The following is a 16,663-nucleotide window of genomic DNA, read 5'->3' on the forward strand; positions in this document are numbered from 1 at the left end:
TAAGCCAGGGGTCCCCAAACTTTTTACACAGGGGGCCAGTTCACTGTCCCTCAGACCATTGGAGGGCCAGACTATAAAAAAACTATGAACAAATCCTTATGCACACTGCACATATCTTATTTTAAAGTAAGAAAACAAAATGGGAACAAATACAATATTTAAAATAAAGAACAAGTAAATTTAAATCAACAAGCTGACCAGTATTTCAATGGGAACTATGCTCCTGTCACTGACCACCAATGAAAGAGGTGCCCCTTCCGGAAGTGCAGCGGGGGCTGGATAAATGGCCTCAGGGGGCCGCATGTGGCCCGTGGGCCGTAGTTTGGGGACCCCTGATCTAAGCAGTACAAGTGTTCAGTTACTTAGTTTGCTCACTTATAAAATAAAGACATAGGCTAATGGTTTCTCAGGTCTCTGCTGGCTCTTTCCTTCTAACTACTCTTAGTTGGAGATGCTCCAAGCTTGGTCTGGACAGTTTTGGGGCAAACCCTTACCATGGTAGAAGGTCCTCCTATGATTTTGGATATTTGGGCTCAATACCTGCTGGAAGATGGTGGGAGTTTCCTGTGGCCCATATTCCCTTGTCCATCTTGTGGCTCTGGCATCCTGTTTGTCACCACTGCCCAGTGTGGCAGGGAGCAGCAGGCCTCTCTCTGGGATGACTCCTCCAGAACCAGCCCCTCATTATTCACTCGCCATAACTATACATGAAGCTCAGGTCCTAGGAAGCTAAACCCGACCTATTTCTGTCAAAATCCTTTTCAGAAAAGAGAGTCAAAACTTAATGTCTTGTAAAAAACAAAATTTTGTAAATTAGTATCTGATTTGTCACTGCATGAGATAAGAGCTGAATTCATTTACCTGGAGATTTTCTAGCTCTACATACAGAGGGAGACAGAAAAAGACTGTGTGTGTGACACCATAACTGAATCCTACCGTGTCTCCCGGCTGTGGACGCATCACGGACACGCGATCATATCCTTTCCTGAGCAGGACCCACAAGGCATCGAGTTTTCCCTGAAATAAAAACAAATGCACCAAGATTACACATGAAAGCAGACCAGTGGCCAGCAGACACGTAGAGTTTTGCCCGCTTCTTTGGTCATGTGAAGAACACAGCATTGCCAGTGTGGTTATGACGCTCTAGTCCCTAAGGTTAGGAGAAAAGACCCTGACAGAGGACACTTATGCTCATGTAAGACACACTTGAGACTTCAATGCAGTCCCAAATTTACAAAGACAGAGAGGTTCAGTCAGGCTGTTGGCTTTTGCTCTTGTCACATTTCTGGGCATGTCCTAACATGTCTATCTTTCCAACTTTCATTCAAGTTTTTTTCCCCCAGTTGATGCCCAGAGTTCACAAATGAAAACAATGCTGATAGAACCAGGAAAATTACTAAACAGGAGTGTCTAGAGCAGGCGTGGCCAACAGTTTTTGCCCCTGGGCCAGATTAGAAAGAAAACTTTTTTCATGGGCCGGACAAAATATTAAAATTAAAAAATGTTAAATACAAAAATGATTCGTTTAAGTAAACAAAATTTTATTATGTAATTTGTTTATGAATACATGTAAGTAATTTAGTACAACAAACTAACGAAAAAACTAATGTGACGTGTTGAGGCGCTTTGCATCGCCTATTATTTTTTTAATATCTGGCTCTATACTTGTAGTAGCTATTCTTAACACAGCCTCCAAATGTAGATCATTCAGTCTTGATCTTGTTGTACTTTTATTTAGACTCATTAAAGAAAAAGTTTGTTTACAAATATAAGTTGAGCTGAAGATTACTAAATATTCCTTGGCAAGTTTTTTAAAATTTCCATATTTTCTATTATTTAATTGCTTATAAAAATTGCACAGATGAGTACAAAAGTTGTAAATCTTTATAATGGAATTTTTTTAAAAAATAAATAAGTATCACGAATCCATTCAACCAATTATTGGAAGTTAACCCTAGATTAGTCACATGCGGAATCCTTTTCCGTGTATCACTATCTTCTTAAATATCTCAATTTCCAATAATCAAAGACGCTTCCACTTCTGAGTAGCTGAGATTTTAACTTTCATTGTTGTACAATGGTTAGATATCGTAGTTTATGTATAACGATTTAAAAGTACCACTTATTTCATTTCCACAGTGTGTTGTGCGGAGAATATTAAAAATTTAATTGCAGGCTACATAAACTCATTACGCAGGCCGGATCCGGCCCGCGGGCTGTATGTTGGCCATGCCCGGTCTAGAGGGTAAGACCAGTGAACGGGCCTGGGGCAGCTCCTGGGCCGTCCCCTAGGCTCACTCGGCAGCTACAATTTGCTCTGGAACCCACGGCTTGACGGTCATATACCAAAAACCACGGGTTACCCCACATCACAACCTCCATGGAGTTGTAGGTAATGAGTTGAATCTGAGAAGAGTTTCTTCCTAGTGTATAATGAAGTCAGTCTCATGCCTCTGGCCATCTGGTGCCCTAGACATGCTGAGTGGAGACTGGTTTCTGCCATTGCAAATACTAAATAACAGCAACAACAAAAAATACCTTCTTAGCTTTGTTCTTAGTATTATTCCTGGTTGGTGACTCCATCAATAGGCAGAAGTCCCCTTTACTTTGGCTTATTTTTTGTCATTGCTCCCCCTACTTTCAAAGATGACATCCTATTCTCTGGAACCTGTGAATATGTTACCTTCCATGGCAGAAAGGGCTTTGTTGATGTGATTATGTTAAGGATCTTAGATGGGGAGATGATCCTGGGTTATCTGAGCGGTCTCAGTCTATCCACATGGGTCCTTAATAGAGGGAGGCAGGGGAGGCAGTCAGAAAAGGAGCAGGACCCAGAGCACTGAGGAGTCAGAGCGATTCAGGTGGCAAAGACTCAACCCACTGTTGCTGGCTTTGGAGATGGGAGGGGACTATAAGGCCATGCGTGTGGCTTTCTCTAGAATCTGGAAAAGATAAGGAGACAACTTTTCTTTTAACGCCTCCAAAAAGAATACAGCCCTGGCCTCATCTGGATTTTAGCTCAGTGAGACCCATTTTAGGTTTCTGACCTCCAAGAACTGTAAGAAAATAAATCTTTGTCATTGTAAGTCACAAAGTTTAGGGTAATTTGTTATAGCAGCCGTTTCTGCTTATTGTCTGTCTTTGCCAACTGGAATGCCAGCTTCAGATGTCATTGGTTTGCTTAACTGCTGTATGCCCAGCGCTTAGGGGGCATAATGCTCAGTAAATACTTGTTGGACAAATGAATGTATTCAGTACGACTAAGTGCTGGGTTAGGTGCTTTTACATGTGTCTTCTCATTTCATTCTCCCAGCAGTCTTGAGGGTTTATGGAGAGGAAATGCAAGATCAGAGATTGACTAACTTGCCCAAAGGCACACAGTTTGTTCACTGGAGAGATGATTGGACCTCGTGTCTATTTCATATACTTTCTACTATTCCGATGGCAGATTCTCCCTTGCACAGTTCTCCTGGCTGGAGTGCTTGAATTTAGATCCTTTAGGAGAGAGAATTTCTAAACTGTAGGTTGCAACTCTTCAAGTGTTCATGAAACAATTCTGTGTGTTAGAACAGAATTTTTAAGAAATAAAATAGGATAGTAAAAAAAGATTAGAAGTAATTGCACATGGTGAGGGTATTATTTTGTGAAAAATGTTTCAGTTTGTTGTGTGTGGGTGTGTATATGAGTGTGTATATGTGTGTGCACACATGTACTCGCATAGACAAATACTGAACTAAAATATATTTCCCAGTAAGGTCTCAGTCAGAGGTACTGGAGAACACTGATTTGCAAGAGTCTTTGGAGGACAGTGCTGGAAAGGCTGGGCATGTCTAGAGTTCAAGTTTCTTAACACAAAGCTTTCATAGTGGCAATGTTAATTCAAGAATATCATCTTGAAGACTTCATGTTCTATAACAATTTTCTGGTGGGTTATATTCAGATACCATAAATACACTCTTGAACTTTTATCAGCTGTTGCTCAAGTTCTTGTGGGTTAAACTTTGCCTTGCTAAGTGTAGTGTTTCTCATCTCTTTTGGCAAAGTATTTACAAAAGCCTCGGAAAATATTTTGAAATGACTTTAGAATGCTGTGTTCAGCATGGTTTTCTGCATTCAGCCCGTTTCAATCGTCAGTTATATGTTTTCCTTTAAGGTCCTTTGGGATAAGCATTTATATTTCAGCATATAACCAGGTGGATTCCCTGGAAGAATGCCTCTTTTTCTTTTTCTTTCCCCTTTTCTGTGGGGACGAACAGTATTTGGTTTTGTAAATCAGCCCACCCACAGCATTCCGTGCACTAGTCACTCAACTCCTTGACAAGTGAGGAGCAATGAGATAAGGCTGAAAGAAAATCAGGCTGTTGAAGCATTGTAATTAACTTAGCAGAAATTTAAAGTTACATGCGCAGAAAAAGAGCAGAAGCCACCTAGACATATAACGCCAGGAAAATGGGTCATAAACTATGTTTTTCTTTGTGTCAACAGATCATAGTGTAATATTGAAGCACAAAGTGACTGAATTCAGACTGCCCAAGTTTGTACTCTGGGTCTACCCCTTACTAGGTCTGCAGCCTTGGACAAGTTCTTTCATCTCAATAACACTTTTCTCATCTTTAAAATGAAGATAATAATAAAAATAATAATAAAATGAAGATAACACTTTATCCTATAGACTTGGTATAAGGCTTACAATTAGATATTGAAGTTAGGTACTCATCTCAGAGAAAATATTCATTAAATGTTATCTATGATCATGGTAAAGTCATTAAGATGGTCATTTGGGAACCTCTGTAGAAAGATGAAAAAGAATGTAATGCAGAGTGTAAGAATCTAATAATTTGAACTTTATTAGAATGTATCTCCCATCCCCTCTCTCTTCTGTGCTTTTTCAACCCCATTTCCTCCTTCCCTTTAAGTAATACTTTTTATTAATGAGAGAGAGAGAGCTACAAGAAGGAAGAGAGATGAGAAGCATCAACTTGTAGTTGTGACACTTTAGTTGTTTATTGATTCCTTCACATACATGACTTGCCCAAGGGAATCCAGCTAAGCCAGTGACCCCTTGCTCAAGCTAGTGACCTTGGCCTTAAGCCAGTAACCTATGGGCTCAAGTCAGCTACCATGGGATCATGTCGATGATCCCACACTCAAGCCAGTGACCTTGAGGTTTCAAATCAGGGACCTCAACGTCTCAGAAGGATGTTCTATCCACTGTGCTATCACTAGTTAGAGAAGCCACACTTCTTTTTTCATTCACACAAAATGTATTGATTTTAGAGAGAGAAGAAGGGGACAGAGAGAAAGAGAGATAGAGAGATAGAGAGAAAGAGTCAGGAACAATGAGCTGTTCCTGTATGTGCCCTGACTGGGATTGAACTGGCAACTTTTATGCACAGGCCCACACTCTTAACAACCAAGTTATCCAGCCAGGGAAGCCACACTTCTTCTTTTTCAGCATGACATGAACTGGTTTCCCTGGCAGTGTTCAGTGGCTCCAACACTCCACCCAGCTCCTCCTGCTAAGGCTGCCATGGCACCCTGAGTACCAAATGCCTTGGCCACTTTTGTGCCTCATTTTCCTTGATTCTTCTGCGAGATCTGATGTGCTGGGCCTCTTTCTCCTGTACACTGTCCCTTGGCTTTTGTGCCATCAGCCTCTGCTTGCTCCAATGTCTCTGATAAGTCCTTTTCAGCCTCTTTTGCCCCTCCCCTCTGCCTACTCTTTTGTGTGTGTGTGTGTGTGTGTGTGTGTGTGTGTGTGTATTTTTCCGAAGCCAGAAACGGGGAGGCAGTCAGACAGACTCCTGCATGCGCCCGACCGGGATCTACCCGGCACGCTCACCAGGGGGCGATGCTCTGCCCATCTGGGGCGTCGCTCTGTTGCAACCAGAGCCACTCTAGCACCTGAGGCAGAGGCCACAGAGCCCGGGCCAACTTTGCTCCAATGGAGCCTTGGCTGCGGGAGGGGAAGAGAGAGACAGAGAGGAAGGAGGGGTGGAGGGGTGGAGAAGCAGATGGGCACCTCTCCTGTGTGCCCTGGCCAGGAATCGAACCCGGGACTCCTGCACACCAGGCCGACGCTCTACCACTGAGCCAACCAGCCAGGGCCTCCTCTGCCTACTCTTGACACAGCAGTGTCCCCCTGGCCTCTGGTCTCACCTTCCAGGCTGAGTGCTCACCCAGAGTACTGTCCTCTAGTCTCATAGCTCAGACTGGCCCCTTTTAGCTGATGCCCCACAAATTCTATCTTCAGCTTAGTCTACACTTAAGCTCTGGATCTGGGTACCCATGGCCTACCGCATCTCAGTTGAAACATAGATGTGTTGAAGGTTTTGAAAACCAAACTTCACAAATTAAACTTTCTCTAAACCTGCTCTTCCTTTGGTATACCCTCCCTTTGTTCATGACACCACCATCCATACAGATGGGCAAGCTGGACCACCCTCCACCACCTCCCCACACTCAAATCCCACCACACTTGTGGATGTTCTCTTTGTAACAGGTCTCCAGGTGACTATTTCTGTCCACCCCGGTCCCACTGTCTCTATAGGTGCTGCCTTGACCCAAGCCATCGTCTTGCCACTCACCCTGTGAACAGTTTCCTGATTGGCCTTTTCCCTTTAGGCTCCTTATCCTCTCTCCTACTAGATTAATGGCAGACTTCATCGCTCATTTAAATGAATGCATTGCAGTTAATAAAATAAAGCAAGAAACATTTCGGTAATGGTGTGAATTGGGGCAAATTACCAAACCTCTCTGTGCCTTGGTATTTCCATTTGTAAAATGGGAATAATATTGGTTTTTACTTTTGAGGGTTGATATGAAAATGCAAGGTGTGAGTGTGTGGGAAGACCTAGACCTGGGCCTGACTTATGGTAGATCCTTTCTCCAGGTGAGTTGCTCTCCTGGGTAAAGTGAGACTAGCTAGTTCCATACACATATACTCAGTATTCTGAGGTCTGACTGTCCCACATAGGAAGCTGAAGTCCGCGCTCCACGGCATAGAAAACAATCTGGGTAACCTACGTATTCCACATCTCTTTCTACATCTACATCAGGGAGCTTTAGAATAAGTATGTTTATAACTAAGAAGAAAATAAAAAATAACTCCCTAAAGTCAAAGAAAAATGCATATCAAAGTCTCCTGGAGCCTTGATTTTCTGAGTGCAAGCAGAAGCCTGTCATTTCAAGACAGTAGCTAATGTGCTTATAAACAGTTCTCTCTGGGTCCAGAAGAGCCTCGGGGGCTCTTTCAACCAGTCCCCAGGCTTCATCCACAGCCTGGGGAAGAATCCTTGAGTTGACTCCACTATTTACCTCAGATCTGAGTGTCCATCACTCACAGGCTTTGCCACAGGACGTATTTTAATATGCTGGTCCTCACTCCCCAGGAAGATGCCCAACTGCTTCTGTGAGCAAAAAGACTTCCCCAACTACCAGGCGATGCTCTGCCAGACTGTATTAGCTGACATTTAAAAATAGCTTTCTGTCATTTGAAGTCGGCACATTTTGACTATAAAATGAGAAATTTACCAATTCTAGGCTCCCGATGCACCTCAGCCTGGGGCAATAACTTCTAATCCACAGAGTTAGACAAACTGGATGTTTTATGTAGACTTTTAGCTTTTGTTTCTCCTTAAATAATAAAATTGTGCCAGGAAGGTTTATGCCACCATCATTCAAAGCACCCTGATGCATGGCGTTTGTGGCTGGCTGGGTTTTTCTTGCCTTTTTATTTATTTATTTATTTATTTATTTATTTATTTATTTATTTATTTGGTGAGGCAGCAGCTGTGTCTTCATTCTGGTTTGTCTGCCTAAGCTAAGCAGAAGTTAGAGGTTGAGAATTTTGAGGGTAGTTCAACTTACAGGGCTGTCATAAACGAACACTGGAATTTTTACACCTTAAAGTATATGGTAAATATTGAGTTCCATGCTTCTCTTCAAATGAAATAAATTAATGCCTAAAGTTGGAAACTTTTCTTACACACACATGCACACACATGCATACTTACACACACACAGACACTCACATATGCCTGCTCACACAGTAATATCTGTCTGTTCTTTCTTTTGTTGGCCTTTGTTTAAAAAATATTTGGAACCTTTCTGGAAAGTAGCTGGAGGAGGAACCAGAAAACGTCTGTTCGACTTCAACAGGACATCTGACAACATTTAAAGCTCTGGCGTGTCTTACTGGGCTCCTTACAGCTTCATCCAACACAGCTTCATGAATGAAAGCTGCTTGATTACAAGGTCAAGGTGCTTAAGGGCCAGGAGAAGGGCAGGTGGGCCTCACCGAAGACGAACAGAGGCCGCTGCCCGCCAGGCCCTGCAAGGAGCGCAGGCGGGTCTGGCTCTCGCGGAGAACCGCCCGTCTGCCTGGCCTGCCGGGTCTGGCTTTTGTCCTTCGGCTGTCATTTCTGTCATTTCCAGTCATGTGGAGGAGCTACTGGAAAAGGAGAAGAATGGTTTCTCTGAAGGCTGCGAGCCTTCCAGCGAACCTGAAAACAGTCCTGGTTTTAATCTGTTCGGTGGCCATATATCTGGGCATTACTTAACTTGTCTGAAACAGTCAGTCCCAATTTAATGAGAAACATGGGGTGCTGGAAATCCAGAGGGTGAAACCCAAGCAAAGGAAAATTCAGGCCAAACAGTCATGAGCCTGGAATGAGGAAAGGGTGAAGTATGGTCAGTGTGGTCAGTGCCCTAAATCAGACTGGGGGCTGGTGGAGAGAAGCCTGCTCTGGGCTCCTTCTCTTGATGAGCTCCCACTGGGTTTGCTTAGCAACTGGCCTCACCTGCTTCTCAACTCTGTTCCATGAAACACATGGAAAAAGCGAGTCAAATGCAATACATTTAAAGATGTATATGACCTTGACCACTCTCACTGGGGAGTTAGGAGCTTTCCAGTGCGCCCTAACGTTTTGCTCCAGGTCGAGGTGTTCTCCCTGTTTACAGGAGGGGCCGAGGGGAGATTCGTTTGTCTCTATGAGCTGCCTGCCCCCATCCACTCGCTGTGTTTCTCGGCCTTCCTGGCTCTGTGCCTTGGAAGCCTGACCCCTTCAGATAGCACCATCTGCTTTCCCTTTGGTTTGGCCAGTAGGTGGCACGGGAAGGAGAGGAGAGGGCAGGACTAGGAGAGGTTGGGGTATTTATTCCTTCTACTTCCTCCCCAACCTCATGCCTCCAACAGTAGCTGCATTCTTATAAGGCAGGATCTGCAAACATTTTCAGAGAAGTCAGCGAGTAAGTATTTTAGGCTTTGTAGGTCAAGATGCAAATGCAAGGATATTATATACATACTTATATAGCCATTTAAACAAATATAAAAATCATTCTTACCTTGTGGGCCAAATAAAAATAGTGGCAGGCCAGATTTGGATTGCTGACTCCCTCTCTATGGCCACAGTTCCTACTGGGAGCTTCATTTCTAGGGCACTGGCTCCAGCGACACCATCTCTTCCTTGCCCTTCAAGCCTAGAGGTTTGACAGCCCCCACTGTCGCTGGTCCCTGGGTACCTCACCATCCCTTAGCCCTGCCCACACCTGTGTTAGTTTAACCCTTTTGAGCATCCTTCTGTTTCCTGCCAAGATCAGGACAAACCCAGTGAGATGGTTCAGGAAAGGGAAGCAGTGTTTATGGCCCCGTGTGAGGTTTAATGTTTTGTCCAAGGCCTAACGATGTCCACTGGCACTGTGGCTAGAATGGGGCTCACCTAGGAGCATGTATCCTGTTAAACAGTATGAATTTCTGGTAGCAAGTCTGTCCATCTTCTGGACAAACAGCATATATTTGACTTTTGAATTTCTTTCTGTGCTTTTATTTTCAAACTTCCTTGTTCTGGCCCTTCCCTCCCTCCACTCGGCCCAGATACACATATGACCTCTTTTTTCTCCTTTACTCAAAGAGGTGGCAAGAAGACTGTCACCTGCCTTGGACGGGTGATACCAAAATGATCTATGTGGGCCCCAGGAGACAGTCTCACGGGCATGATGCTCTGGGAATAGTTTCATAATTGCATCCTGTGCATCAGCTCTTTAACAGCAGATGGTGGAGTCCCTGCTCGATGCCAGGTGCAGTGCTGCCTATTGGCAGTTTAAAGATATGGTGAGCAAATTGGTGCCGTGCAGTGGGTTGAATCTTGTGGAGAAAGGACTCATAAACATAATCACACCAGGGCAACTGTACATCTCCTTCCTAGCAGCGTGTGCTGGGCAAGCACTGGCACGAGCTGCTCCAGCAGCAACAGAGACATTCACACTGTCTTGTGTCTGTCCCAGCGAGGGAGTCCTGCTCAGGCGCTTAGTGAGTCCCCAAGTCAGAGGTCCTTCCCATCGGGCTGTTTGGGTGACTCTTTGAGACTCAGCTTCTCAGCCACTTGGCATTAATCCAGCAGTAGTGTTTGTGGTAAAATGGGCTGTGAAATCTAATGTGGGCTCCTTGCTGAGACTCCTGACAAATCAATGAGGTATGATCATGGACTTGTTGCCAGACACCACAGTCCCTGTCCTCAGGGAACCTCCAGCAGAAGGCTGGCTGGAACCTTCCGTGACAATTTCTTAACTCGGTTTGTTAAAACCCAGATTGCTGGGCCCCATCCTCAGTGTTGTTGATTCAGTCGATCTGGGTTGGAGCTCGAGAACGTGTATTTCTAACGATTGCTGGAGGAAGCCGCTGCTGCTTGCCCAGGGACCACACCGTGAGAACCAGTGATTCAACACAATGACACAAAGAGGCTCAAGAGCAGGGGCTGTGGAAGGACCAGTAACTGGGGCAGCAGAAGGGTATCACTTGGGGAGTTTAGATTTGAAATTTGAAAATGGAGGTACTGGGGGGGGGAAGGAATATCAATTAATGAAAATAAGTGAGCAAGTTGTGATGGATGGTGTACCTCTGAAAGCCTTTTGTGAGACTCCAAGTCATTAGGTTTGGGACATGAGACCTGGGAATCTGTATTTTTAAAGCTCTCCCTGGTGCTTCTGATACTCAGCTAGGTTTGAGAACCTGCTATACACTCAGTATCTGGCAGTGCCTGGCACATAGTAGATGCACAACAAATATCTATGAATTGATACCAATTCTAGTGGGTGTAGAGAATGTTTTTAGATTTCTAAACTTAGTTGTTTGTATCTCTATTTATTGCATGAAACTCAGTCCTAAACTACCAGTTAACAAAGAAATAATGTGCTGTAAAACACAAATTAGATTCTTCAAACAGAATGAATGTTCTCTCAACATCTAAGATTATAGAAATGAAAACCTGGCTATAATGAAAGGTACCTTGTGTCAGTCACAAGGTACAGATGGCTGCAGATGACATCATAAGAAAACCCCTTCTTCTTATTTTCTGGATTCCCGTTGGCTCCTTCCTGTCTGTGCATGCATGCACGCCACCGCACGCTCCCCATTAGAAAATAATTACAAGCAAACAGCTGTTAGTCAGGCGAAGCTGCATTTCGCCCACATCTTCCCAGAGTTCAACCCTTTGCTCCAGGGGTTTTATCTTAAAAAAGAATCTTGCTGCTTTAAACATGGCAAACCAAAATGAAAATACATTGCAATTAGTGTGGGCACGAGCTGGCTCAACCAGGAAGAGACAACTACCAATAAAGTTTAAAATTGTTATTTCTTTTGATTTCTTAGGAGAAGGGCTATTCTAAAATGAGCAGATAATTTGGAGAATAATGAGTATTATTTTTGCTGTTATTGGAAGGAGGGTAAGGCTGTGTGTGTGTGTGTGTGTGTGTGTGTGTGTGTGTGTGACGAGAGCTGGCTCTTATACAAAGTCTTTCACGTGTGACCGTGGCATTGGTCCCATTCTGGTTGGAGCACGGAACTAGAGGCTGCCGTCCTGAGTTGGCGTTTTGGGGTCCGGCCCTGGGGAGTGCAAGGACTTGACTCCTCTCAGTTTCCTGCTGTATGAAACAGAGCAGTGCGGACAGAGTCTCGCAGTGTTTTCAGCTGTGATTTTCTCATGCTCTTTGACATTTTGCATAGTGCACATGCTGACGGGCAGGCTTGAAGAGCGAGGGTACTGAATGAGTCACATATATTCAAAGACATTTATACCCCAGAGCCAGAGAAAAGAGAACTTCAGGAAGCATGAACTGCCTCCTTTGGTTTAAACTTCCTAATAGGCCAAAGAGATTTTAAGGTCAGGAGCTGTGGGGGGGAAACGGACGATGGAGGAAAAAGGGGTTATGTTCACAGCCAGAGAGTGAGTCCTAGCCCCAGGGCCAATGCATCCAGTGTGTGGGAGGAGAGGGGCTATGTTATGGCAAGAGGACTAGAGGGTAGGCTTTAAGGGCGTCCTGCCATATTTGTTTATGGAACTGTCTACCAATGAAATGAGACGTTATAGAAATTTATAAAGATCCTCTGGGGTTACTGCCCAAGTCCACTCTCACTCCATGACTTTGCCAGGGTGATTGTAAAAAGTCTGGTTCTCAACCTTGATGATGCAGAAATTGAGAACAAGTACCTGTATTTAAGTCCATGACTTGAGAAATTTGTCCCATCGCAACAACTAGGATTTGGCTTGAGATTTTATCATGCCAAAGAGTGTGATTCTTACTATGTAAGTGTTTTATCAGAAGCCACGATGGATTTTTGAGTAGAAAGAGACACACCTTGATCGGAGAGTACCACTTCCGGGGGGAGGAGGGCCGACGCATGTTGTTGTTGAGATTTCGAGGCTCAGGGAATTCGTACTCCTGCTCTGGCATCTTGACTCTTGCATTCTTTGCCTTTTCCAACTTAGCACCTTCTTCTGTGGAGCCCTTTTCTCCCCAACGAACCTGAATTAAATAACATACAAAAAACCAAAATGACAAAATGAAATATGAAGCCCCAGAGAATAGGGATCACAAATACATGTGTGATGTGCAACACAGGTGCTCCCAATCCTCAATTCCATTGGGCTTTGAGGGCCTGGGAAGAGGGAAGTGTGGAAAAAGAGAAAGGGGGTCGGCTGAGGGAGCAGAGAGAGCAAGCCATGTGAATGGATACTGAGGGGTGAAATTGTCCAGGCTGGGGGCGGGGGGGAACAGCAGGTGCAAAGGCTTTGCAGGCCCAGGTAAGAACTTTGGATTTTATGCCAGTGAGAGAAGAAACCACTGAGGGGTATGAGCAGATGAGCAAACTACTCTGACTCATGGTGGGCAAGATATAGGGGTGCACAGTTAAAGGGCTGTACCTGCCATTTCTCCATCTGATGCCTCATAATTCACATCCCCACCGGACCTCAAGTGTGAGTTTTCATCAGTTTGCTTGGGTGTTCCATCATGAGTAGTCAGCACATAGATATAAGTATAATAGTCCTCCCTTATCTGTGGGGGACACGTCCCAGGACCCCCAGTGGAAGCCTGAAACTACGAATAGTTCTGAACCCCATATATACCATGTCTTTTTCCTTTCCACACTTATCTCTGATAAAGTTTAACTTATAAACTGGGCACAGTAAGAGATTAACAATGACACCAAATAATAAAATAGAACAATTACAATATACCAGTATAAAAGTTATGTGAATGTGATCTCTCCACAAACTACTCTGAATTTTTTTTCCTTCTTTCAAATTTCACGGATAGAAGATATCTCTTGACAGATCTTAGCAACCTCAGCGTATGATTTTTTTCTTTGCTTAGTAAGCCAAGAATTTTTACCTTTTCACTTCAAGATAATACTTTTACGGCTTTTCTTTGGCATATCCAAATGGCCAGCATCACTACTACTCTTGGGCCTTGGGGCCACTATTAAATAAAATAGGTTACTCGAACACCAGCACTGCAGTGCTTCTGCAGGTGATCTGATAACCAAGACAGCTACTAGGTGACTAAGTGGCGGGACCCGTATACAGTGTGGCTATACCGGACAAAGGAGAGATTCACATCCCAAGGGGGATGGAGCAGCACAGTTCAGAATTTCATCATGCTACTCAGAATGGCATGCAACTTAAAACCTTTGGAACACAGCTGACCGCAGGTAACGGAAACTGTGGAAAGTGAAACTGAAGATAAGGGGGAACAACTGTACATTAAACCCTTCTCTTACCTCCATCCTTTTAATGCCTCCAACTCCTCGTCCACCATAATAAGAGGCATCTACCGTAGGCCACTTTTTCTTAGGCAGACCATCATCATCTTCTTCCTGCAGAGAGATTGTAGACATGAAGGAAGCAGAACACCATGGCTGTCTGTATGTGTGTGTCCACTATGGCAATGTGTACAAAAGTAGACTGCCCGTGTAAAATCCCAAGGCCTTGGTCAAGTCACTTAACCTATCTAAGATCATTTTCCTTCTCTGTAAAGTGGAAATATATAAAAGCAGAGTTACCTGGAAAGGTTGTGTCACAATCCTGGGACCTGTTCTCTTTTGAATTTTTACTGCTTTGTAGGTAACATATCTAATCCCATCTATAATGCTGGGGACTTGTGAATTTATATCTTCATCCCTGACACCTATGAACTCCAACTGTTGTTTGGATACCAATGTCAATTCTTGATGCACTATAGTCATCTCAACAATACTACATCAGAGAGAAGTCCTGATTTCCCCACCTCAAACCTGCTTCGCAGTCTTCTCCAATCTGTGACTTCTCCAACTCCATCACCAAACCACCACGCTGGCCCCAAGTCCCATAAGCTTTCTCCTGGAAACTGTGGTAGCCCCTCACTGGCCTGCCTGCTGCCCTCTTACTTGTCCCATGCTTGCTGTGATCCATTCTACACAAAGCAGAATGATTCGGAATCCCGCCTCTGCCCTGCGAGCTCTGGCCTCCGCTCACTTCTCCAGCCCCCTTCCTCACCACGCCCCCTTCTCCTCGTGCCCCAGCCTGCTCGCCTTCGTTCTGTCCTGCCAATACTCTGAGCACAGTCCTGTCTTGAGACCTGGGCACAAGTGTTCCCTCGTCTAGGAATGCTGTTTCTTCAGACTGCTCATGGCTGGATCCTCTTACCACCGCTTAGAGAGGCCTTCCCCAGACTTCCTTCTGAGGCAGCCCCTGTCCTTCCACTCTTTTCATCTGTTTTATGTTTAGTTATGGATCTTATTATGGCTTGATATTTATTTATCGTCTGTCTCTCCATGCTGGAATGTACGTTCCAGGGAAGCTTCTGTGTGTCGTGTTTACCACTGCATTTCTAGCTTTTAGAACAGCACCTAGCATGCCCAAAGATTATTTGTTGACTTTACACATGAATTAAATGAGATGATGAAAATAAAGAAGGTAACTCAGTGTCTGCAACTTAGCTCAGTGACAGAAAGTTAGCTCTTAACATATATTTTTTAAGATGAAGGGAGAAAACAAGAGGAACTTGTAACTGTATAAATGGAAAAAGAGAAGAATAATTAGCTCATCTGCTCCTCATCTCAGCCCTGTAATTATTCCTGTTGTGAGGAGAGATAGAGCACCATCCACAGCCATGATGGCTTATGGGGCAGTGGAGTGATCCCCTCGGGCAGAGAAAGAAAGCTATAAAAGGAGTCTGCAAAGCAGAAGAATGAGCCAAAGAGGACAAAAGTGCTCAGAACAAGCTTGCTTCCTCTGGCCTGTTGGTGGAACTTAGGAGGTCAAGGACTCATGGTAGAGTCCTGTAGGGCCACCACCGTGTGGAAAGGGGAGTCCTATATAGGAAACAAGGTTCAAAACACAGGCAAGTGGCCTGCAGAGGAGAGACCAAAGCCAAGGGTGACAAACAAAACAGTAACACAATAGCACACTGAGATCACCTGGATGACCTGCTGTGCCTAAGCATAGGCAGGATCCTTTTGAAATTAAAAAGTAATAATAATTTAACATATCTTAAAGGACAGTGATCACAGCAGGTCATTGTGGCAGCTGACACTTGGGTTGGTCTCTTTCTCTCTTGGTCTTTTTATAACAGATCCGTCTTTTTTCACACAGGACTGTGAGTCCTGAAGGCAGAATGGATTCTGCTGACCCTTGTATTCTAGGTCTTATACAGAGCCTGACACACAGTAGATGCTCAATAAACACACATGAATTCCTGATAACCATAGTTGAAGTTATGCAGCCTTTACCATGTACGTATGTGCCAGTCCTGCATCTAAGTGCTTTACTTGTATTAACCCTGTAATCTCACAATGGGCAGTGAGGCAGGGGGTGCTGCTCTTTGAGGAGGAGGAATAGAAACATTAAGTGGCTTAGGTCAGCCAGCCCGTTTGTGGCAGAGCTGGGTTTAAGCCCAGGCAGCTTCCTTCTTGTTTGATTATCTCAGTGTTGGCAGTTCTGGGTCTTGTCCCTTTGTGTTTTGCTTTTCCAATCAATTAACAGTCACAAATGAATGTAAGTTCTCTACTCCTCACACCTTGTGCCTGCTAATTTTAAAGACTTACGACTGTAAAATGTGACAAAATAATAAACCAAAAACAAAAAAAAGCCACATAATAAAATAGTTCACAGTATTTTGCCTTATGATATGATTCCAGAAGGCTTGTGGTGTCAAACCAGGAACCTTAGGTATCTTACAGATATGGTTAAACTTTACCATGGGAGGCGGATGTGTGTGTCTGTGTGTCATCTGTGAAATGTAGCTTCAAAAAGCCTGGGCACGCTTGGCCTAGTGCCATTTTCCAAAGGAGAGAACTAAAATGATGTCATTCAAAACTGAACATAGCAGCACCAAGAATATAAGCGAT

The 16,663-nt window shown here is 44.1% G+C and overlaps 1 protein-coding gene across 1 annotated transcript in view; it reads right to left on the reverse strand.

The window, feature by feature from the left end:
- The window catches only part of ANTXR1 (ANTXR cell adhesion molecule 1), a 245,495-nt gene that overhangs the window by 67,895 nt on the left and 160,937 nt on the right, over window positions 1-16,663 (reverse strand). The window contains exons 15-17 of the mRNA XM_066378086.1: window positions 14,057-14,152; window positions 12,634-12,801; window positions 937-1,017 (exon numbers count right to left, since the gene is read on the reverse strand). Coding sequence (XP_066234183.1) covers window positions 937-1,017; window positions 12,634-12,801; window positions 14,057-14,152 — 345 coding nt within the window. The remainder of the gene's footprint in view (window positions 1-936; window positions 1,018-12,633; window positions 12,802-14,056; window positions 14,153-16,663) is intronic.

The sequence above is a fragment of the Saccopteryx leptura genome, chromosome 3, assembly GCF_036850995.1.
Source record: "Saccopteryx leptura isolate mSacLep1 chromosome 3, mSacLep1_pri_phased_curated, whole genome shotgun sequence".
Classification (NCBI taxonomy): Eukaryota; Metazoa; Chordata; class Mammalia; order Chiroptera; family Emballonuridae; genus Saccopteryx; species Saccopteryx leptura.